Source organism: Pantherophis guttatus, chromosome 12 (genome assembly GCF_059756535.1).
Source record: "Pantherophis guttatus breed Tessera chromosome 12, ASM5975653v1, whole genome shotgun sequence".
Lineage (NCBI taxonomy): Eukaryota > Metazoa > Chordata > Lepidosauria > Squamata > Colubridae > Pantherophis > Pantherophis guttatus.
Window position 1 is genome coordinate 26,014,345 of NC_142074.1, and position 23,984 is coordinate 26,038,328.

General features: G+C 47.7%; 1 protein-coding gene across 4 annotated transcripts in view; it reads right to left on the minus strand.

Moving 5' to 3' along the window:
- Positions 1 to 1,075: 1,075 nt before the first annotated feature.
- Positions 1,076 to 23,984, minus strand: part of HTR2C (5-hydroxytryptamine receptor 2C) — a 79,093-nt gene continuing 56,184 nt past the window's right edge. For 2 of the 4 annotated variants that reach the window (XM_034441692.3, XM_034441691.3), the window contains exons 2-4: positions 10,871 to 11,522; positions 4,150 to 4,350; positions 1,076 to 2,284 (exon numbers count right to left, since the gene is read on the minus strand). In XM_034441692.3, the coding sequence (XP_034297583.1) occupies positions 1,464 to 2,284; positions 4,150 to 4,350; positions 10,871 to 11,252 (1,404 nt within the window). In that variant the 5' untranslated portion in view covers positions 11,253 to 11,522 and the 3' untranslated portion in view covers positions 1,076 to 1,463. The remainder of the gene's footprint in view (positions 2,285 to 4,149; positions 4,351 to 10,870; positions 11,523 to 23,984) is intronic. The other 2 variants (XM_087877617.1, XM_034441694.3) reach the window with 1 other exon arrangement.

A 23,984-nucleotide genomic window follows, 5' to 3' on the forward strand; every position in this document is an offset into this window, starting at 1 on the left:
TTTCATCCCAATCTGAAGGCGGCTTCTTGAGGAGCAGAGAGAATAACCCTCCCTTCCTCCAGTCTGGCTACAGAAGTGCTGCAGGATCATCCCCACACCCTGTGCTGGAGAATTCCAGAAGACAACCAGATACGGCCTGAAGGTCCTGAATCTTGGATGATCTCCCCGGTTCCAATAGTTGGAGAGAGATGGAAACGTCTCCCTTTTTGCTCTACGTGCCCTCCTGCATGATTCCATAAGCCTTAATCACATTCTCCTATCTTCTCCAGTCTTCAAAATGAAACGTTGAAAAGCCCACTCCCACACACCCCACACACATCAATGTAACTCTGTCATCATTAAAATTCTCCCCCTTTCCCCTTCCTCCTGCATGGTGACCGTCAGGTTTCAAAAAAAATTACTACTGGTTCTGGGAGTGTGGCATGGTGGGCATGGCAGGGGAAGGATACTGTAAAATCTCCATTCCCACCCCAATCCAGGGGAAGGTTACTGCAAAATCCCCATTTCCTCCCGATCAGCTGGGACTCAGGAGACAGAGAATAGATGGGGGCGGGGCCAGTCAGAATTTTTACTACCGATTCTCCGAACTACTCAAAATTTCCGCTACCGGTTCTCCGGAACTCGTCAGAACCTGCTCAAACCCACCTCTGGTGACCATACACATGTGTTCATGGGTGCTGCAATAAGGTATGCAGAAGATTCTTTTTGGGGGGGCGGAGGGGAGGTCAGCAAAATGCCTGGGGCTGTGGATGCAGCACCTCTCCTGAGGTGGCCTCATCCTCCAGAACGGGGGTCTCCAACCTTGGCAACATTAAGACTTGCGGACTTCAACTCCCAGAATTCCCCAGCCGGCATTCCAGTGCTTGTAGCACAAAGGTTTCTCCAGCAGGAATACAATATTGGTAGGTTGGAGACCACTTCCCAACTATCACCTGTCCAGTTGTGGCAAACTGCGGGGGAGGGGGAGCATTTTCACTACCCTCCATGACCAAGATCAAGATTTACGTAGCCCAGAAGATGGATGGAAGTTGACCCAGAGTTTTCTTCAGGTATCCCAGTAAGAAATGTTGACATCTCCAAGCCCAAATCCCTTTATTTAATACGTGACTTACTCATAATTGACCACTGAGACCCAACGGAGAAAAAGAAAGATTTTTAAAAAAAGAAAACCCACCTGAGATTAACGGTATTTTTTGTTCATGCACCAGAATGAAAATAACAGTTTCATAAGCAAAAGAAGGGGTGCCGTTTTGCAGCTGCTCCCACGGGAGACCCACCTGCTCCGTTCCCCACAACCAGGGACGGGTTCTGAATTTAAGAATGGTGCAAAACAACAAGCTACAAGTAAGAAAGCGGAAATGGGGGGGGGCGAAAGGTTTTGTTCGTAATGCCATATTTACATTGTTCTTTGACTAGCAGGAACATTGTTCATGAGATTCAGAGGTGAGTAGAAGCGTGTAAGTTTACACGCTACTTGTTTTTTCACCGCCGCAGCTGTTGACCGAGATCTCCGGGGTCCCTACGTGCATTTCCAAAGCCGCCTCCATCTCGTCCAGCTCCGTGCTGTTGAGTTCATGGCGGTAACTGTTCAAGTTGAGATCCTTGCCGTAGAAGGCTGTGGAGGAGACATTGGGGCACTGGCTGTGCAGCTGGGAGGCCCTTTTCCCGCTCTCGTAGCGGCACCGGATATAGTCAGAGAAAGCCCTGCGGTAGATCTTGTTGAAGAGTGTGTAGACCAGGGGATTGACCCCCGAGCAGATGTAGCCCACCCAAACAAACACGTCCAGAAGCTCACGGAGAACCGCCTTGTCACAAGCGTCCTGGCAGAGAACGGACATGATGTTGGTGATAAAAAATGGGCACCACATAATCAGGAACAAAAAGAAGACGATCCCCAAGACTTTGGAAGCCCTGCGTTCGTTGTTGATGGACTGCATGGTGCCTTTCCGGAAAAGAACGGCTTCTTTGTTGACCGGAGAGTTTAAGTGGGAAGCCGCCTCGTGGTTCTGCAGCATGGAAAGGTTCTCCGCGTTGGGGTCCTTCCTCACAGAGCTCATGCTGCTCCTCCTCGGCTTGAGGGGCTCCCCGTACAGGAAGAGAGACGCCTGCTTCTGCAGGACCTGGATGGTCAGGCAGTAGGCAACCACCATGATCATCAGGGGGATGAAGAACGCCACGAAGGAGCCGATGAGGACAAAGTTTTCGTCGTTCAGGACACAGCTTCCATTCACAAAGACCCGAGAATCATCTTGCAAGCCGATGACTGGGATGGGCAGTGAAATGCCTGGAGGAGAAGACATGCCAAGAAGAAAAACCATCAAGAGAAGCAGACATGGAGAAAAGGGCTGCTGCTTTCATTGGATTGGTGACCGGGCCTTGAATACCTGTGATTTGGGCACTGTCAGAGTGACCAGTCCCACCAGAACTTCCTCTGTCAAAGGAAGTGAAGGTGTCCAGGGCAGTGGTGAAATCCACATTTTTTTACTACTGGTTCTGTAGGCATGGCTTAACGGGCGTGGTGTGGCTTGGTGGGCGTGGCTTGGTGGGCATGGCAAGGGAAGGATACTGCAAAATCTCTGTTCCCACCCCACTCTGGGGCCAGCCAGAGGTGGTATTTGCCAGTTCTCCGAACTACTCAAAATTTCCACTACCGGTTCTCCAGTACCTGTCAGAACCTGCTGGATTTCACCCCTGGTCCAGGGGCAACAGGGGAATGAGAGATTTTGGGTCAGTTTAGAGATATTTAATGAAATGGCCAAGACAACCTGCATTTTCCCATGGTCCTTTGGTATTAACTCTCCAAGATCCCCCTCTGTCTCCTTAGAAGACCTTACCTCAACTTCCTGGCAGCCAGGCATTTTGGCAGATATAGCAACCGTGATGGGAATTGGAGTCCAACAGTCAGTCCACCAAGTAGACCAGACCAGGAATTCCGTTGCCCAGAAAGGCTGAATCTCTTTGTATTGAGACGATCGGTTCTGATTAACAGAATCCTGCACCTCTGATTGTGCTGAACTTCCTTCCCCTTCTTAGACTATCGTGACTTTGATTGTAGAGGTGGGGTTGGTGTACAGGAAAATCCACCAAACCCAAATAAAGCTATGGGCACCTTTTCCCACGAAGTTGCGAGACTTTAGGAAGAAAAGGGTGTGATCTTCCTTGGCTCCACTAGATGGTGCCCATGGCCCTGATGGGAAGGCAGGCGGCCATCTTGCACCGAAACATTGCTGGAGCCAAAAGCTTCGGTCTAATTTTCCCTACGGAGCTCAGGAACCCACCCCACGTCTCCCTCCCTCTCTTGCTTCCACCCTCCCATCCCCATCATGTAGAAGCCTTTGTCCCAAAGGTGCTTTTTCAAGAGGCAATTGAACTTTCTGGTTTTTCTTTGAAGACGTTTCACTTCTCATCCAAGAAGTTAAAGAAGTCAAGAGCTGAAGAAGCTTCTTGGATGAGAAGCAAAATGTCTTCAAAGAAAAACAAAGAAAGTGCAGTTGCCTCTTGAAAAAGAGCAGCTTTGGGACAACCAGGACCTGGAAGACGGAGAATCTTCATAGACGTAGAAACTTTTGTGTTTCATTTCAGGGGACTCTCTTGACAAGACAGGCCCAGTGGGAGAGATCACCCTTGTGGCCCCAGGGCATGTGGCCACCCCATAGCAAAGGGGTCCGGCTTCGAAGCAGGGAAAGAAAAGGGGCGAGAAGCTGCCCCACGTTACCCTAGAGCACGGTTTCTAACCTTGGCAACATTAAAAGGTGTGGGCTTCAACTCCCACAATTCTCCAGCCAGGATTTGAAGTCCACACTTCCTAACGTTGAAAAGATTGGGAAACTCTGCTCCAGACAGCTGCTCATGGAACATTGATTGATCTGTTACTGATTGATTGATTGAGTGATTGATTGATTGATTGACTGACTGAGCTCCAGTTTGTAAAAACAAGATTAAGCCTAGTAAAACCTAGGTTTAAATCTAGATGGATTGGTTAGCTGAAATGCATCATTTCAAACATACTAAACAGGTAACACGGAAAGGCAACCAAGATTCCTCTTGAATCAACTCTTCCAAGCATTTCAAGGAAAATATTTTTGGTTTTCCGCAGCAATTGATTATCTGCTGTCCTTCAGGCCTCGGTCAACGAGAGGGACCGCTTACCCATCGAAATGGTCCAGACGGCAGCGATCTTCATGATGGCCTTGGTGCGGGAGTTGAACCGGCTGTGTTCGATGGGGTTGCGGATGGCAACGTAACGGTCAAGGGAGATGGCGCAAAGGTGCATGATGGAGGCCGTGGAAAACAGCACATCTAGGGAAATCCAGATGGGACACAGTTGTTTAGGCAAAGGCCAGGCATAATCTGGAAGAGAGAGAAGGGAGAAGCGAGGAAGGAGATGTGAGCGGAAGGGGGCTTCAGCCCAAAACGGAGGGGGAAGGAGGAGAAGGAGAAGGAGGAAAATCCCCAGTCACTCAACCGCAAGTTGGGTACTACATTGGGTGATGCTAGGGCAAAGCACCTGGAAGGCAGGAGGGACCATATCCACTAAAGGATCCAGAAACGGAAAGGAACCTTCACTTCCCAGACAGGCCGAGGGGAAAAAACCCCACCCAGGAGGAAAGCATCTTTTAGACCAGGAGGGGCCAACCTTGGCAACTTTAAGACCTGTGGACTACAAGGGTGTGAAGATCATATCCTAACAGTTGCCAATTCCCACCACGGGTGATTTGGTGACTGCTTCCTGCTGAGTAAGCAGAAGCTGCAGGAGAAACATCGTAAGTCAATAAACAGCAAGCAGGAGCCTGCCGGAAAAGTTTGGAAGGCCTTGGCTGAGGAACCTGCTCCATCCTTGGGCTGCCAAGCGAACTTAAGACAGAAGACATGATGCGGCTTCTTCGCTTCCAAAAGGAGGAGTCCAAATCTCTAGGCAACCTTTTGGAATCTGTACCAAGATTTAACATGATTATGTGACAAGCAAAATTGTGCATTGGACGTTGGGGCTGTTTCTTAAATGTAATAAAAGGTTAATGCCAAGAGCCTCCCATGGTTATGTTTCAGTTTATTTGTTGACTGTCTTGAGGTCATCCAGAGTTTTATTTGGCTATCTTTATCTGTGCTTTATATTCCCTGCTTTTGGCTGTAAGGAGGGAGGAGGAGGATGAATCTGAAAAAGGACAATTTTAACAAGTGAAGCCATTAAAAAAAAAACAGCCTCCCATTTTCAGCCTTGCAGGGAACCTTTCTTTCCAAACCACAATTCCCTTGTTGCCTTGCAGTGAGGAACTGCACCTATACACCTACACCCCAAACATCTTTCGGAGGGGCTGCTGTTATTCTGAGACCATCCAGCCAGGGCATTTTCGTTCTCCAGGTCCCTTTGGAAAAAAAAATATTGCACATTCCGGGTTTTAGGCATTTCCAAAAGCAGCCTGTTTAAACAAAAGAGATATAAATGATTTAAGGAAATAAATGTAGAACGATGAGCTGTGTCCTGAATACCATCAATCTCTGTAAAACAAAGTCACCTTTCGGGTGCCAAAGAAAACACCTGGGCCCAGCAGAGCCCAAGGTGAGAGGGGAGAAGCTGCGATGAAAACAGCAACCGGTAGCTGTCAATCAAAGCGCCAGAAATAGGAAATTGTTTAAGGCTATGGAAAATTAAGCCCTTGTCGGTGGGGGGGGGGGTTCCTCGCTTCAATTTTAAGGCGCCCTGCTTTCCAGCCTCCAAAGGGCCCTCCTGAACTTTTCAGAGGAAGTAATGGATTAATTTTCCAGCTGAACTCAGAGCCTGGCCTCCTTAATGGCATTTCACTTTCCTGACAAGGTTGAAAAGTCGACTGGCGAGAACCTGCAGACGGACTGATGGGTCCTCCCCAGCGGCGAAGAGCACACGCCGCAGCCTGGCAGTTGACAGACGGATGAACTTCAGCTACCATTTGCATTTCTCAACACCCCTGAAGCGTTACGGCCAGGCGTGTGTGCCGTGCAGGTTGCTCAGGTGTCCCAGACTCCGTCGTTTCCTTTTTGTACATAATAACCCTAATTACTCCTGGGTTATTTGTTGTGGCTTTCAGTCTTCTTTCCCTCATTTGCTCTGGCCCACATCTGCTTTTGGCACAGGGCGAGGCCAAGCTGGCAAGGGTGTAACCACACTGAGAAGGGAGGCAATTCCAGATGGAAGCCCTTGAGAAGAACTAACCCAACAGAGGATCCCAGGCTTCACGAGGAAGCATCAGAGGAGGGTTTCAGACTGCCAAGAGGTGGCAGACAGAGGATCCCAGCCAATGGTGGGTTTCAAATCTTTTTACTACCGATTCTGTGGGCGTGGCTTGGTGGGCGTGGTGTGGTGTGGTGTGGCTTGGTGGGCGTGGCAGGGGAAGGATACTGTAAAATCTCCATTCCCTCCCCAATCCAGAGAAGGTTACTGCAAAATCCCCATTCCCTCCCGATCAGCTGGGACTTGGGAGGCAGAGAATAAATGGGGCCAGTCAGAATTTTTACTACTGGTTCTCTGAATTACTCAAAATTTCTGCTACCGGTTCTTCAGAACTGGTCAGAACCTGCTGAAACCCACTTCTGATCCCAGCAGATCCACAGTGACTCCAGCTTCTCCTCAGTTCAAATATGGATTCTCTTACAAATTGGAGAAGATGCTCACCTGCTAGACTGAAGCTCTCCCTTCTTACTAAAGGGTAGCCTCACTCATGGAAGACAGTGTCTCCTTCTCCCGTCAGCCCTGGATTGTCTTCTTTGGTAGTTGGTGGCTCTCCAAGGCTCCAGAGTTTTCCCCAGCCTAAATAAGATCCCAGATCCCATTTCTCCGCAGACCAGGGACTGAGCCAAGAGGATGCCCTATTATGAAGCTCCACCATGCTCCGTGTGGTGATTGCTCTGCAGGGTTTCAAGGGAACCAGTTGAGCAAACCTGCCTGGAAATCCTGGAGAAGGAGCAGATGTTCTACAACTCAGGTGTTCCATCTTTTATCCCTCAGAGCAAAGTGACACGTCTGTGGACCTGCTGCTAGAAATAACCCAGCCCTGTTTAATTTCCTGTCTTTACTACTTAGCAGTGCTTGGGGTTTTTTTAAAAAGAAAAAGGGAAATGTCTATGCCTTTTATTCCCTGGGAGTTGGGTTCATTCCTGCGTCCACACAGGGAAAACTTCTCCCTGGGTGCTTCTCAATTTCTGCCATTTTAAGATGCGTGGACTTCATCTCACCAAATGCCCCAGCCACGGAATGGGACTTTTCTGCTCGATCCCTTCTCCTTGCCTGTTTTCTCTCAAGGTTTTCGCCTCTGGGTTATTAGCCACAAACTTTTCTCCTCAGCTGGCCCTCCCCCAGTCTTTCACCACAGCACAAATGCACAAGGTGGCATTTCAGTCCAGAGGTGGGTTTCAGCAGGTTCTGACCAGTTCTGGAGAACCGGTAGCAGAAATTTTGAGTAGTTCGGAGAACCGGTAGTAAAAATTCTGACTGGCCTCACCCCCATCTATTCTCTGCCTCCCGAGTCCCAGCTGATTGGGAGGAAATGGGGATTTTGCAGTATCCTTCCCCTGGAGTGAGGTGGGAATGGGGATTTTACAGTATCCTTCCCCTGGAGTGGGGAGGGAATGGAGATTTTACAGTATCCTTCCCCTGCCACGCCCACCAAGCCACGCCCACAGAACTGGTAGTGAAAAATTTTGAAACCCACCACTGCTTCAGTCCCTCCAAGAGAAGAGAGGGCAGACTATCGTGTCCCCTTGGGGGAGAAGCAAGGCCATCTGTCTTAAGGAGCTGCCTGACCTGGAAATATCCCTTCGCTTCAGCCAAGCTGTTTCTTTCTGCAGTTCTGCTCGCCTCCCTTGGCAGCCTGAGCTGAGATGGCATCTTAGCCCCAATCCAAAGAGACGGATCAGAGAGCTGATCATTTCTTAAGCAACTTTTCTCAAGCTATGTGGACTTTCACTCCCAGGATTCTGCCTACTATGCTGGCTGGGGGATTCTGGGAGTCGAAATCGACACCGCTAAAAGTTGCCAAGGTTTGGGAAATGCTAAAGTTACACGATGAACAGGGAGGGACTCTGCGTGTGAATCAGTTTATCAGCAAAATATCTGGAGATACTTGGCATTTTAAAGCTCTGCATCTATTCTCAAGAGGAAATTCAGGAGTTACAAGAAGCAAAGGTGAAAAAGAAGAAAAGCCCAGCTCCAATTTAGAGCACAAAACCTTCCTTTTGTGGAGTCAGCCCTCACCTGCCGTTGCCTTCAACATAAACAGGCCCCAGGTGATCTGCGCAAAGTTTGTTTTGAAAAGCGAAAACGTTTGCAGAGGATATTCTGGCTTGCAGAGCCAGAGAGGTAATTGGGTATTTTTGGAGTGACTCCAACCTGCTCTTTTGCTTGGAAAGAATCTCGGCCGTTTCAACATTTAAAAAGAAAATGATGATCAATAAACACAAGAGAGCAATAAAAAGAGCAGCATGCAGTCAAATAAAACAGCTAAAGACAAAAGGCGGAGAAATATGAGGCCAGAGGGGGTTAAAGGGGGCATTTCCTTGCTTTTGGGTTGGGACTATCTTCCAGTCCACCTTCAGCCATGGATGACCCTCTTTCTCCAACCCCAAAGCTGTTATTGTGGGGTGGGAGGAGCTATAGACACTGCCTTGAGCTCCTGCAGGAAAGGTAAGATAAAAAATTAGCCAATAATTTAACCAGTTAGCACAACCCACTGAAGTGTAGTCTACCCAACCAGATTGGATTTACCTCTTGACCCCAACATTTAGCCAAGCACATTTTGGTCTTCCACATCGTACAAACTCAGTGAAAGAAAGGCAGGGAGGCAGATCTCCAGTCAAATTAAAAATCGGATTCCTACATTCCTATCAGGTGCCAAAAAATCAGGACCATCCGTGTAGGTCGCAGCATGAATGATGTATTGAAGCCTATACACAAGAATGTGGTTCACTAACCATCAGCACTAAATTGGCGCTAAAGAAGGTCAACGAAATTCAAGAGGGGGCTGGACTTGGGTCTCTTGTGGCAATGTTAAGATTCTAAACTGATGACCTGTTTTACTCTGCCCTCCATTTCTCCCTGTTCTTCTGCTACGATTCCTACAGAAGGTACAGCATTCAAGCCAAGAAGATTCCTGGAGTCAAAATTCAAATCCTGGGAACTCCACAGAAAAACATCCATAACATTCTCTTGGCAACATTATGGAAGCAGTTCACCTTTCTCTTTCTCCAGGATGTTTTTTCAACTTCCAGGATAAGCTTCAGATTTCTGGTGGACTCTCATCCAGGTAAGGGTTAGTATTAAACCCTGTTTAACCTCTGAGGCTAGGTGAGGACTGCCAACTTTTTAACCCAACTAACTAGAGATATTGCAACATCCTGTTGCTATTATCCGTGTTCTTGTATGTTCTTCCAGAAAGTCAAGATCATTTGAAGACTGAAGAACATTCTGCCCTAATATGTGAGAAAGACTGAAGAATGGTTTGCCAAGAAAACGCACAATGTTCCTTCCTTAAGGGGCTGGGCCTGCTTTCTTGTTCCTGAGATTTCACACTCCGATTTTGCTTTCCAGGAGTTCAAGCTCAACAGTTTTTATCATGTGTCTCCACCTTGGCTTTTATTAATTAGCACAGATTTTTAATTAGTCCTTCAGGATCGTCCTGTTGTAAAATATAACAGTTGGCCATGAATAAGACATGAGAGGAAGACGAACTAGGGAAGGCTTCACACCTTTGCTCCAACTTCTCCCACCAGATGGACCTGGCAGCTTCTTTCAAAGGCTCTGCAGCCAGGCAAAAGTTGGCCTGAGAAATGAAGATCTCATGGGGGTTTTGCATCCTGACTTCTAAGTAGGTGGCTGAGGAAGAGATGAAGGGAGGCAGGGAAGAGCCACTTGGGGAAAGAGAAGATGTCAGCTTTTTTAAAGAATGAACAGTTGTTTCAAGAACTGAGGGAAACTATACAAGTAGCTCTCAAACCAGGAAATCTCCAGACATGCCCATCTTCCACCCCATGACCTGCAGCTGGTGCAGCTGTTCTGCAGGACCACATTTCCTTTCCTCTGTGCAGAATAGTAGAGTGGTGGTCCTCCTATCCTACTGAAGGGCACCTGATGGGCAGGGCAAAGCAAGGCCAATTGATCCAAGCAGCTTTTTCTCCTCTGGAATGCCCTTCTAAGCTTTGCAATTGCCCCAAGAAATCATCTCCAGAGATTGGAAGCAGAATAAGGGGGACAGGAGTCTAAACCTCTGGATTGCTGCTCCACCCATCTCCTCACCCTTCTCTTGGCCAACACCCTTGGTGCAGGATGTTCAGCCACAAAGTACTGCTTTTGCAATGATTTCCTAGATCTCAGTCGCGTGCATCGATTGGTTCAGTGTTTCCCAACCCGGGCCATTTGAAGATGGGTGGACTTCAGCTCCCAGAATTCCACATCTAGCATGGAATTCTGGGAGTTGAATTCTGGGAATTCTGGGAGCCATTCATCTTCAAATGGCTCAGGTTGGGAAACACTGAACAGAAATAAGAGATGCTACAAAGCTCCACTTCTCTCCTGATGCCCACAAGGATCCCATCAACTCATCATTAGTGTCACTGGTCCCTTTGAAGACCCACAGATCTGTAGACCGTCCCCTGAAGACTCCTGGCTCTGGAGCTCCTCCTCCTGTGGATACCACAAGCCAGTGCACATGCAAAACAGTGCCCCTAGGGAGAGGGAGAGAGCAGGTCCCACCTCAAACTGAGTGCCCCTCTGTTCCCAGGTTGACCAGAGGGGCTGTGGGAAGAGCAGTGAAAAAAATATTGCACTCTTCTCATGCTTTCTTTGAAAGCCACTTGTTTCAAGGTGCCACAGCCCTCTTATTGACACTAACAAGAGTGCACTTACCATAGAGAATAGTGACCAGAGATACTGGCATCACCAGAATGCCCACCAGCATGTCCGCCACAGCCAAGGACATCAGGAAGTAGTTGGTGGCATTTTGGAGCTTCTTCTCCAAGGAGACCGCCATGATAACCAAAATATTTCCACCAATAGTTAAGATGATGATGACCAGAATCAGGAGGGCTGGCCAGTTCTTCTCATTGATGGGCTTCCGAGAGATGTCTGCCCCCATGGAGGAATTCAGAGGATCTGTTGTTGGCAAACTGTGATTCCCAGTCAAGTTGTGACTCAGTGGCCAAGCCATCAAGCTGCTGTGCAGGCTGAAGTCCAGAGTGATGGATACGGTTGTCAAGCCAAGAATCCCTCCCCCACTGAGGGCACTCATCCTTTGCACACAGGTGGCTTCCTCTCCTCAGGAGCACCTGCAGATCAATCCCTTTCTCAGAGGGGAGAAGACCGAAGGCAGCCACTGGATGGCCCAGCATTGGCACAACAAAGGTGCTTGACCTTCCATAGTGGATGGAAGCTTGTTGAAGCCAGAGTGATGTTCTTCCAGGGTGCCATGCAGGCCAGAGCCCAGAGCTTGGAAAGGTCAGCTGGTGAAGAGCAATGTGATCTTGGCAGCAATGTCCAGCATGTCCTCAAGGCCAGCATTCTGTGAAAGACAGAAAGAAAGAAAGAAAGAGGCACCTTCACTTATGCAGTCACTGGGGCAAAATCAGATGTGTGGTTGTCCCACCAGCTCTATTCCCAGAAGCCTCACTTCTCTCCACCAGTCAAGCCTGTTAGAAGAACTCCCTGGTGGGCTTCCAAGCCTTGTCCTGTTTGTCTCATGAACAGCGCCCCACAGCGGAAGAATTAAGCATCCCAAAGAAGGGGCTCTCCATCAGCAAAGAGCTCAGTCTGGCCCAGAAAAGCTTGGTTTCTGCAATCTTTCAAGACACCCCAAAACTTTCTGCGTCTTTCCTGCCGCAGACGGAACGTGGCTCTTGCCCCAGGGGAAAGCTCAGCCTCGCCACTTCCAAGAGGCCAAAGAAAGCCAGGAAGGAATCATTGCCCTAAATGGAAACATTTGGAAAGAACTTGAGGAGGAAACAGCACAGCCATTCAGGAAGGGGGAGAATTTCTTTTTTGGCTAAAAAAGTCGGCTGCAAGTCTAATTCCAGAGACGGGTTGGCCATCCCACAAGACAACAGAGCAGCAAAGGGAGGAGGAGAGGCGGGGGGGACATGGCCATCACATCTCCTCCACAAACCAGAGCTGGGTTTCAGCAGGTTCTGACCAGTTCTGGAGAACCGGTAACGGAAATTTTGAGTAGTTCGGAGAACCAGTAAATACCACTTCTGACTGCCCCCCTCCTCCCCCATCTATTCTCTGCCTCCTGAGTCTCAGCTGATCAGGAGAAAATGGGGATTTTGTAGTAACCTTCCACTGGAGTGGGATGGGAATGGAGATTTTATAGTATCCTTCCCCTGCCACGCCCACCAGCCATGCCACGCCCCCTAAGCCACACCCACCTAACCGGTAGTAAAAAAAAATGGATTTCACCACTGGTTCTGCAGGTTCTACCTGCTGGCTGCAAAGTGTCCGAATTTTTATCCCGTGACCATTGGGATGCAGTGGCATGAGTGCAAGGACCGGTCCGAAGTCATCTTTTTCAGTATTGTTGTAAGACTGAAAAGTAACTAAATGATGGGTTGCAAATCTCCGAATAATGTTTTGACTTTCCCCGTTTCCTTGGAAGCCTTTTTGGTGGTGGCCCCCTACCTTGGGAATGATCTTCCGAGGGCCCCATCTTTTCAAAAGCCCCTCCATCTATTCAGCCTCTTCGCTGGCTTTCAAACTTTCTCCAGTTGCTATTTTTAGTTTCCTAACCGAAGGCTTTTCTCCATAATTGGATGGTTTGATCTGCTCTTCTAAAAACGGCTTCGTGAATTTAGCTGACTTTTGGAAGGGAGCCTGGGCCGAGGGCCTCCTCCAAAGGACTCGCCTAGGGATATGCTCAGGAGGTGGAGCCCCAGCCGTACCCAGAAAAATTACAGCCCAGGGACCACTTTCGACTTCCCAAGCTTATAGTCAAAATGAAAAGTTTTCCTGTTGGAACCAAGGAAACCATTGTCACAGGTGGCTGCAGAAGGAGGAGAGGAACCAGCTAGCTATATTCATTGGACAATGTGACCGATGACACTGAGGAGGGGCGAGAGGTTTACTCTTTTAATTGGGTGAAAACCGCAGGAATTTTCAGAGTCGGTTTTCACCGGCTGTGCCGATATGATGTATCCAGTACAGGGGTGAAATCTACTTACCTTCCTTACCGGTTTGGAAGTACACACGCCGTGCGCACACACTTGCTTTGCTCACGCATGTGCATCACATACGCACGCAGACCCTCTGCACATGTGCAGAGGGTAAAAAATACATTACTTCCTGGTTAAAACCTGGAAGTAACAACAATCGGGTGGGTGGCTGCCATCGCTACCGGTTCTCCGAACCACCTGCCACGATCACTACCGGATCGCCCGATCCGGTCCGAACCGGGAGCATTTCACCCCTGATCCAGTAAACCTGTTCACTGAGGAATTTACCTGCTTCGGAGTTCTGATTTCAATGGATGGGTTACTCAGAAAGCTGACACATTAAGCTCGACCGCCTCTCTTTAACTCTGCACCAAGGTGGGTTTTTTTTCTTTTTTTCAATTGCTGGGCCAGCCAGGTTAAGAACCATCTGAAAGCGACCTGGGTCAGATCCTGCTTTCCCAAATACTTTCAGCCATAATCTCAAGAGCCGAAGGCTCCTCCGTCAACAGAATGAAGAACAAGGAGAGCAAACAAATTCAAATCTCTTGAAAATATTCTCATTTCAAGTCAGCACGTTCTGGAATCTGGTTGAGTGACAGGTCGAACCTTTTAAGATGGGGTGGCCACAGGGGTGAAATCCAGCAGGTTCTGACAGGTTCTGGAGAACCAGTAGCGGAAATTTTGAGTAGTTTGGACAACTGGCAAATACCATCTCTGGCAGGACCCAGAGTGGGGAGGGAATGGGGATTTTGCAGTATCCTTCCCCTGGAGTAGGGTGGGAATGGAGATTTTGCAGTATCCTTCCCCTGCCACGCCCACCAAGCCACACTCACCAAGCCACACCATGCCCACCAAGCTATGCCCACAGAACCGGTAGTAAAAAAAAATTGGATTTCACCACTGGGTGGCCAACACCATCATCTTCACTGGACCTTCATCTCTGCGGAGGCAAAGCTCTGTTCTTAGCTCATTAAAATGGGCTGGCATCACTACATTGAAGGAAAGAGGAATGCAATATTCTTGCAATAAACGCGCAAATTATGTCCACTTTGCCAACCTTAGTTGTGAAGTTTAAAGCCTCTCGTCCACCCTCAGAACCTTTTTCTCCTTTTCCTTAGTTAATTTTCAGCTTAATGGCTTGTAATTCACTTTGGTTTGTAATTGGTGGAACCCCAGTTATTATGTCAGGATGATCCAGCTTTGATCGTTCTTGACATGCTGGAGTGCACACATGTGTTGATTTTAGGGGGAAAGAATGTCTTGAAAAGCGGGGGGGACACAAGGCCAGTACATCAAACTTTGTTCCACACATTCCCTGCAGCGGCTTTCTCAGAACTGAGTCTCAAAGAACTGTTGTTATCCGAGAATGATTCTGTCATTTTTTAAAAAAATTAAGAGCTTTGACCTGCAGAAGGAAAGGTTGAGACAGCATTCTGGGGAATGGATTCTCCATCCCTTTCAATCCTGGGAATCACCACTGAAACATCACATTTTCGTTCCCCTTTTTGGCACAGTTCAGATCTCTCTTCCTATAGCACTACTATTAATCTTCTCATCGTTCCCATCACCCATCTCCTCCCACTTATGACTGTAGGACTGTAACCTTGTTGCTTGTATCCTTACGATTTATATTGATTGTTTCCTAGTATGATTCGATTGCTTATTTGTACCCTATGACTATCATTAAGTCTTGTACCTTATGGTTCTTGACAAACGTATCTTTTCTTTTATGTACACTGAGAGCTTATGCACCGGAGACAAATTCCTTGTGTGTCCAATCACACTGGGCCAATAAAAAATTCTATTCTATTCTATTCTATTCTATTCTATTCTATTCTATTCTATTCTATTCTATTCTATTCTATTCTATTCTATTCTACTGCAAATACACGAAACAGCTTGGAAACAGACTCCAAGTCACAGCTGACTTCCAAAACTTTGCTCTCCAAGGCTTTTAGAACTGGAGTCTCCAATCTTGGCAACTTTATGACTTGTCCATGTTCCACCAGGACTTGCCCAACAAAGAAGCTGCCTTCAACAGAGCTAAGTCTCCTGCTTATGTTTTCCACAGCAGTTTCTCCTGAACTTGACTCATTGGCAGGTGACAACATGGTGCTAATGATATGAACTGTGTCATATATGACAGCAAATTATTTCATGCCCATCGTTTGTCCCGTGATGTGGTCATCTTGTGGTATGTACCAGATATCTAGAGAAAAGAAGGCCTTGGGGGGGGACGGGACATGATAGCAGTATTCCAGTATTTGAGGGGCTGCCACAAAGAAGAGGGGGTCAACTTATTTTTCAAAGCACCTGAAGGCAAGACAAGAAGCAATGTGTGGAAACTAATCATGGAGAGAAGCAACCTGGAATTAAGGGGAAACTTCCTAACCATGAGAGCAATCAACCAGTGGAACGGATTGCCTTCAGGATCTGTGGGTTCTTCGTCACTGGAGATTTTTAAGAAGAGTCTGGACAGACACCTGTCTGAGATGCTGTAGGGTCTCCTGCTTGAGCAGAGGGTTGGACTAGAAGACCTCCAAGGCCCCTTCCACCTCTATTCTGATTGATTGATCTACTCTTGGCTTGGTCTCCAAAACAGACCAGGGATAAGTATGAAACTACAGAGGAACCAAGCACTTAACACTCTCATGAGGCTCAACTGCAGCCACGATCACTGAGCCCCCTCCCCCCCCCGGCCGCCACCCCAAATGCCAGCTTCAAATAGGCAGGATTGCAGCCTGAGTCCCCTTAGGCTACCCCACTCAGCCATTCTCAGCATCCCAGGAGGGGGTCCATTCATCCCTGACCGTCCGAGAGAGCTCAACTCCCTCGCTTTCTGGTGGTTGCAGGTGCCCCCCCCACTCCCCGCCTGAGCTATTGTTGGCTGCCTCTGACGACAGCGAAGACGGCAGAGCCAAACTTGGAACGTGGTGCTCCCAGTTGTGGCATGAATCAGCGCTCCACAAGTTGCGACGATGACTCAAGAACCGAAGCTGTTTTCTTCCTTCCCTTCGGCGGCTCCACTGGGGGCTTCACCCCCTTCCTCCAACTGCTTCTCCCTGCAGCTGGACTGGCTTGGCTTTAACACTCCCAACAACTGCCGGCCCCTTAAAGCCAGCACTGAGGTCCTCATTCTACGGCAGACAAACAGGGGTTGTGAAGATGCTCCCTGGATGCTGCCAGGCTGTGTGAATCCTCAATGAAGCTGCTTTCCTCACACTCCTGTGGCTTCTCCTCCTCCTCACGCTGTCCACCCACCCGGCTTTCCTGAAGAATCTCACAGCTGAATCTCTCCCCAGAAATCAGCAGGGGGCTTCTCAGCGTCCCCTCCCCCTCCCTCGAGAACAGCCCAGGCCATCACCTGGAGACCCCCGTCCCACTTCCAGGTGTGGAAAGGAACATCCAGGGCCATCCCACACCGGGCTCCGACCAGGAGCTCTTCTGAAAGGGACCAGAGCCAGGGCCCAGCCACCGAATCATCGTGCCATCAGTCTGTTCAAGAGTGTCAGGGAGTTCCAAAGGCTGCAGTTTTGGCAATGGGCCCAGAAACAACAAGGCCTGTTTTGTTAACACCAACATTTATTTTGTCAAAGAACAGATGAAACTAAGCAGCCCGTTTCCCAGATGAAGCACTTTCTCATTTTGAGATTTGCCAGACAGGCCCGGCCAGGTGTCCTGCATAACTCACGAGGGAAATAGTTCCTCCTTTTTGTTCACACTTTGGATGAGCCCCAGAAAGGCTCTTCAGAGCCCTTCAACCTCTTGGATTTAGAAGCATGCAGAAAGATCCTCCCTGGATCAGGCCAAATCTACCTGATCCATCGTCCTGCGTCCTGTTCTAAGCCAGCTGAGCACACAAAGGGCCAGGAGGAGAAACTGCTCTTCCTCCTCAGAAACTCTTCAGATGTCACCAAACATGGAAGATTTCCCTGAAACACTTCGCCACAAAAAGTGCAACCAGTCAAGGACCCTGGAGACAATTCTCCTCCTTTTTCTCCAGAATTGTCTTTGTTGACCCCAACAAGAGCAGAACTTCCTCTTGCCTGCTCAACAATGTCTCCACCTCATCTCACCCAAGTCTTACAGATCCATTGGCCTTCTTGTCCTCAAATGATCCCTCATCAAAGCAGATGTCAGCAAGTTTCCATGGACATGCTCGCTTCGGTCAGCTCTCTGCTGCGTGGTCAGCCACGTCCCCCTCTGTTTCCTCCTGCCGGGGACTCCCACCTCCCCACATCCACGGGGAAATGGACTGACGGAACGGGCAGAGCGGGTGGCCTTGGGGAACAGGAGGAAGAGGTGCTACCAAAACCCTGGTCAGATAGAAGGAACCCGGAGCCTGGACTCTGTTACTATCTCCGGAGGTTAAAAGTTTTCAGGGAGTTGGGGGAGGGGATGCCTGCTTTTACCACCCCCTCCACCTTCTCCCCCAATTGTCTCTGGGAACCAGGAAATGCAAGGCTAATTTTCCAGGACAAATCAGGCTCCATCTGCCTTTCCACAGAGGGAAGTTGGGGAAAGGGCCATATAACTCTTAGGGCAGTTTGTAGGGAGGCTTCCCTGGGAGCTTAAGAGCAGAGGGAGGGGGGAACCACCCCCAAGGCAAGATGTGATTCTGGGCCAGAATCTCATCCTCCCCAAAATTCAAAGGGGCCCGTCTCTCAAGCCACACTACTTGCCCATTCAGTAATGCCCCTCGGGACATCGTCGCCTGTTACAGAAGAGCCTGGATCCTCAGGCAGAGGGAGGGGGATGCTTCAAGTAGTACCTGCCCCTCAGCCTGGGGGTAGGAGGGCCTGGTTTTAACAGAATAACTAGGTTGGAAGCAGTGGTGAAATCCAATTTTTTTTACGAATGGTTCTGTGGGTGTGGCTTGGTGGGCGTCGCTTGGTGGGCGTGACAGGGGAAGGATACTGCAAAATCCCCATTCCCACCCCACTCTAGGGGAAGGATACTGCAAAATCCCCATAACCCTCCCCACTCCTGGGGGAAGGATATTGCAAAATCTCCATTCCCATCCCACTCTGGGGTCAGCCAGAGGTGGTATTTGCCGGTTCTCCAAACTGCTCAAAATTTCCACTACCGGTTTTCCCGAACCTGTCAGAACCTGCTGGATTTCACCCCTGGTTGGAAGGGACCTCAGAGGTCTTCTAGTCCAACCCTCTGCTTAAGCAAGGGGCCCTATAACATTTCAGACAAATGTTTTCCAGTCTCTTCTTAAAAACCTCCAGTGATGGAGCACCCATAACTTCTGGAGGCATTCCACCAATTGATTGTTCTCACTATCAGGAAATTTCTCCTTATTTCCAGGTTTGCAGACTCCGTAACCCCACCAGGGCAGGCCAGCCAGCCAACCAACCAACCACGGAAGCCGAAAAATCAGGTTGGCCAGGAACAATTCGCCCAATTACAACAGCAAATCTCCCTCTTCATTAAACCATTACGTGAGTTCAATTGGTGACTAATTCCCCCAAATTTTAATCTATTCAAGGAACGACATATTATTAGCAGGGGAGACACAAATTGGCAGGAAAATGCATTTACGGAGTCATTTCCTTTTAATTCAGGCATGAATTAAGCAAAGCATCATTTTATTTATTTATTTATTTGTTGTTGTTGTTTTTAAAAATGACAAATTCTATTATCTGGGAGGAAAAAGGCTTTGGGGAAATTAAGGTCCAGCATGGAACCTCCTCTGGACAATGTCAACAACAGGGGCCGTGGAGACTTATTTGCTTTTGACAGATGCCAAACAATACAAATTGGCAGAAAAACCAATCTTGGAGATAATTTGTGCTGGCTAAGGGAGAGGCAGGAAGCGAAGGGAGACTTTGGCTCCCATCCAATGCAGAGATGTGCAACCCAAATTTTCTGCAAAGCGAGGAGCATTCAACAGGTAGAGCCATTGCAAAAGCTGTTGCGGCTGGAGAGGCGCCTGAGGAACCCGTCAGATGCTATTTGGATGTGAGAAAGCCAGAAGAGAAAAGACTCTCAAAAACAGCTCAGAGATTTTGAAATCCCACAATCCATTGCAGTATTTCTCAATCCTAGTAACTTTTGAGCTGTGTGGACTTCAACTGCCAGAATTCCACCTATCTAGAGAATTCTGGGAGTTGAGGTCCAAACAGCTTAATATTAGGTTGAGGAACACTGATCTATCTATCTATCTATCTATCTATCTATCTATCTATCTATCTATCTATCTATCTATCTATCTATCATCTATCTATCTATCTATCTATCTATCTATCTATCTATCTATCTATCTATCTTCCTCTTCCTCTTCATTTAACAACCCCAGAATTCCTTGCGGGGTGGAGTCTGGGCAACTGAATGGAACTAGCAGAGTGTTTTAATGGCCGGATGCCTTTCCTGTCGCTAATGTGCAGTTTTGTTCTCAGTGTGCCCAGAGAGAGAAACATCTGTCTCTACCTAGGATCGAACTCACAGCCTCCTCATTGTGAGGCAAGCACTCCATCTCTAGGCCCCCGCACCACTCTATCATCTATCTATCTATCTATCTATCTATCTATCTATCTATCTATCTATCCATCCATCCATCCATCCATCCATCCATCCATCCCTATCTCTATCTCTATCTCTATCTCTATCTCTCTATCTCTCTATCTAATCCAGGGGTCCTTAAACTTTTTAAACAGGGGGCCAATTCACGGTCCCTCAGACCGTTGGGGGGCCGGACTGGCTGGGTAGGCATGGCTAGGTGGTCATGTGACTGGGTGGGCATGGCCAATTTATCAGTCCAAACAATACACACAAATTAAACTTTAATTTGTTAGGCTCCTGGGGGTGGAAAGCGGGTTAGTGAAGGTATGTGGCTGCCTTGGGGTGTGTATGAGGGACTTCTGTGTGTGTGTGTGTATGTGTGTGTCTCCCTCTCTCCCTCCCGCTCTCTCTCTCTCTGGCCTCTCGAGGCCTCCGCACATCCCATTTTTGGCCTCCCCAGCCTCCAGTAGCATTCTGCCGCCCCAAAACGATCCTGTTTTTGGCCTCCCGAAGCCTTCACGTGTCCAGAAGGCAGGTGGGGGCCGGTGGGTAGGCAGGGCAATGTGGGTGGGGCAGCCTGGTGGTCCTGTGTGGGCCAGATTAATGGCTTCGGTGGGCCGTATCCGGCCTGTGGGCCATACTTTGAGGACCCCTGATCTATCCATATCTAATCTCTCTCTCTCTCCCTCCCTCCCTCCATCTTGGGAAAGCTGTTGGAGTTCCAGAAGGTGGTTGGGGGCAACTGGTACCCCCAGCCAGTATCCCTTGCAGCCAAACATGGATACGCTGGGGGCAGCATGAAAATGAGACCCCTGCCCTGCAAGCGGGGACCCCCAGAGTACTTTGGTGGAATCCACATGTCTGCAGAGCCATCCAATCTTTCTGAAGGCAACTATCTGCTGCATAAACAATTACTCAGGGTAGCCATAAGCAAAACATTTATTACCTCGGGGGAGAATTTGTGGAGTTCTTTTATTTCAGAAATTTATTTCCCATCCAGTCTCTTTATGGGCTTGGGTGCATTACAAAAATGTTATGAAATCTTCAATAAAAAGGACCACAAAAGAAAACAAACATGAACAATAAAACTTTTTTAGAGGCCTGGGAAAATAAACAAGCTTTTAACCCTAGCCCTAAACTCCACGAAAGAAGGCAGGGAAACCTACCCGACTCCCTCAGCAGTTGATTCCACAAACAGCAAACAGGGGTAGAAACCCAATTTCTGCATAAAGGAGGCTCTGCCAGACCAGAGGAGGTGGTGGTGACGGTCCCGTCCATAACTGAGACCCTCGTGTGTCCTCAGAGGCTGGCTTTACACAATATGCAAAGCTCTACATTTTGCCTTCCTTTGATTTTGTGGTTCTGTGACCCATGATTTACAGAGTAGGATGTGGGGAAAGACTCCCAACGAATTATGAACGAAGCAACAAAGCATTCTTATGGGCTAGCCTAGAGGAACCCAGCATAACTGAGCTTGGGGCCTTTCAGGGAAAGGTTTAAAGCGTTTTTCTGACGAACTGAGATGCAGGCCGCAGAGTTTTCAGGACCAAAGGCACAACGTTTCAGCAACTTTTTACTCAGAGGGAATGTAAAGAGGTCTCCAGGATTTTAATCACAGAAAGATATTGCTTTGCTGCTGAACTTCGCTCCAATTGCTCTTGGACATTTGCATGCATCTCATTAAGTTAATCAATTTGTTTATTGGTAGAAATCTACTGCCAGAGAAAGTGGTGTTCAGTGCAGTGTACTGAAACTCACTCACCTCCCCTTTAGTAGCAGCAATTCGATCAAATTATGTTTAAATGTTGGAAAGGCCAACAAACGAAAATGGAGCCTAAAATGGGATTTTTATGTTTGCTCCCAGTTTTCCCATTGCACAAAATATGACGCATCCTATGTGGTTCATCCCTCTCAGCTCCTAATCTGACTGCAAATGTGTTTGTTTTGGGTCTGAGGGCCTAATGAAGCATCGCAGAGAAGTCAGGACAGCAAAAGTCCACAGGAGAACATGGCCTATTTTTAGCAAAAACAATCACAAGTATTCTTATTTAAACTTTAAACAGGTGAGGTGGAGGCAAGCCAACTATAAATCATAAATAAGCCAGGCAATAACAGGGAAGGTAATTAAAAGTCCAACACAATAAAGACTAATGAAGTCTTTAATCAGATAAAATTGCTGCAATTGATATCAGAGAGGGATGTAGAAAAATGCGAGGCAACCCAACCTAAGACATTTAATGCAAGGAAGCCATTCACCTCAGAGATGAAATCCAGCAGGTTCTGACAGGTTCTGGAGAACCGGTAGCAGAAATTTTGAGTAGTTCGGAGAACCGGCAAACGCCACCTCTGGCTGGCTCCAGAGTGGGGTGGGAATGGAGATTTTGTAATATCCTTCCCCCAAGAGTGGGGGAAGGAATGGGGATTTTGCAGTATCCTTCCCCTGGAGTGGGGTGGGAATGGAGATTTTGCAATATCCTTCTTCCAGGAGTGAGGAAAGAATGGGGATTTTGCAGTATCCTCCCCCTGGAGTGAGGTGGGAATGGAGATTTTGCAGTATCCTTCCCCTGCCACACCCACCAAGCCACACCCACATAACCATAATATGTTGGCATGACTTAAGCAAAGGCCAACAAAGGATTCTGAGAAAGAAGGGAGAACAGGAAAGGTTGAATACCCAGCCACTGCTAGCATCTTCTTCCAGGTGTATTAGCTCCACAGAAAAATGGAAATTGTGTTACTACTGATCAGCAGTAATCAGTAGTAATCAAGATCGAGGTTTTTGATTTTTATCTCTGAGTTGCTGGGGTTTTTTTTAAAAAAAATTGTTGTTCACTTTAATCTTTTCCTTTCCAGTATACTTTTATTCTTTCTTTGATAATTACTGATTGTTAGCTTTTAAAAAGATCAGCTATCTATTTTGACTGGATGCTTTTTATAGAAAAGGAAGCAAGGAACAAGCTGAATTGCAATAAATAGTCTGCAGGATGACAAAGTTAAATCAAAGAAGCTTCATCTGCGTCATATTGTGACTGTATCAGCCATTATATAAAATATACCCATCTCTTTTAAAATATAGACAAAGCAGGCTGATCCATTTGCTCTCTTTTTAGCTCTGGGAATTTGGCCCGTGTTCAGCCATAAATCCCTTCCCAAGCCCTCCATTCATCAAAAGACAAGTTGAAATATCATGCTTTGAAAGACATTTATAACGCCTCACATTTAAAAATACACATCTTACAGTGGGATTGTATAATTCTTCGGGAATCTGGAGTCATACAGCAAAATCCAGACGGTGATCATTCTATGTCATTCCACAATTTATGGCACGTGGAGCAACGTAACTCAGAGCAGACTTTCCAATGACTTCAAACATCTCAGAACATCTCAGGGGCTCCTAGCTGTGATTCTGACCCAGGAGGCAACATTTCATTCCCAAACGACCCTCAAGAGAGCTTTCCTTAGTGGGAAAGAGGAGCCAAGGACACAGTTCTCAACTTTATTCCTCAAAAGCAAATCTCTTGCGTTAATTCCTGGTGGCTTTCTCAAGTGACCAGCCCATTCATGTCAGCATCTCCACCCCGGCTCTAATCCATTTTGAGAAGCAAATTCCACCAATATTCAAATTAATGTCAACTGCATCTGATCCATGACCTTAATTCAGAGCCCTTTCCCAGAGTGAGCTGGGTGGCATACAAATTTAATAGATAAATAAGATGTTCAAATGAAATTGAAATTGTGTGCTTGTGTGTTCCAATAGGGCTGAATAGAAAAATAGCCACAGAATGACAAATGAGAGGCTACTGATTGCTTACGTTGGTTTTAATCTACTGCTGCTGGCAGAGGTTAAGCCAGGGGTCAGCTCTGGAGCCGCATGTGGCTCTTTCACCCCTCCGCGGCAGCTCCCTGTCACTCAAAATATGCGTCACAACCGCCAATGTGCAACACCTGCTGGCACACTATTTATTGAGCTTTTCAACCCCTGGTAGGCCAAGAAAAGAAAAGTTTCAGAAGAAAACAGAACATTTAATTCAACTACATATGCTAATTTTGTGGCCGCTCAGGAAATAGTCAGGCACAGGAAGGGTTTTGTGGCTCCCGGTGTTTTCTTTTCTGTGGAAAACAGGTCCAAATGGCTCTTTGAGTGCTAAAGGTTGCAGACCCCTGGGTTAAGCCTTCAGTTTGATTGTCAGGTCTCAGGAGAAGTGCCCTGTGCAGAGCCTTCAGGACAGGCTGCCAAAGGATTGGGGCATAAAGTAAGCATTGGCAAGGAAGTAGATAGGATTGACCCATCTTTGCAAAATTAACCCATCTGG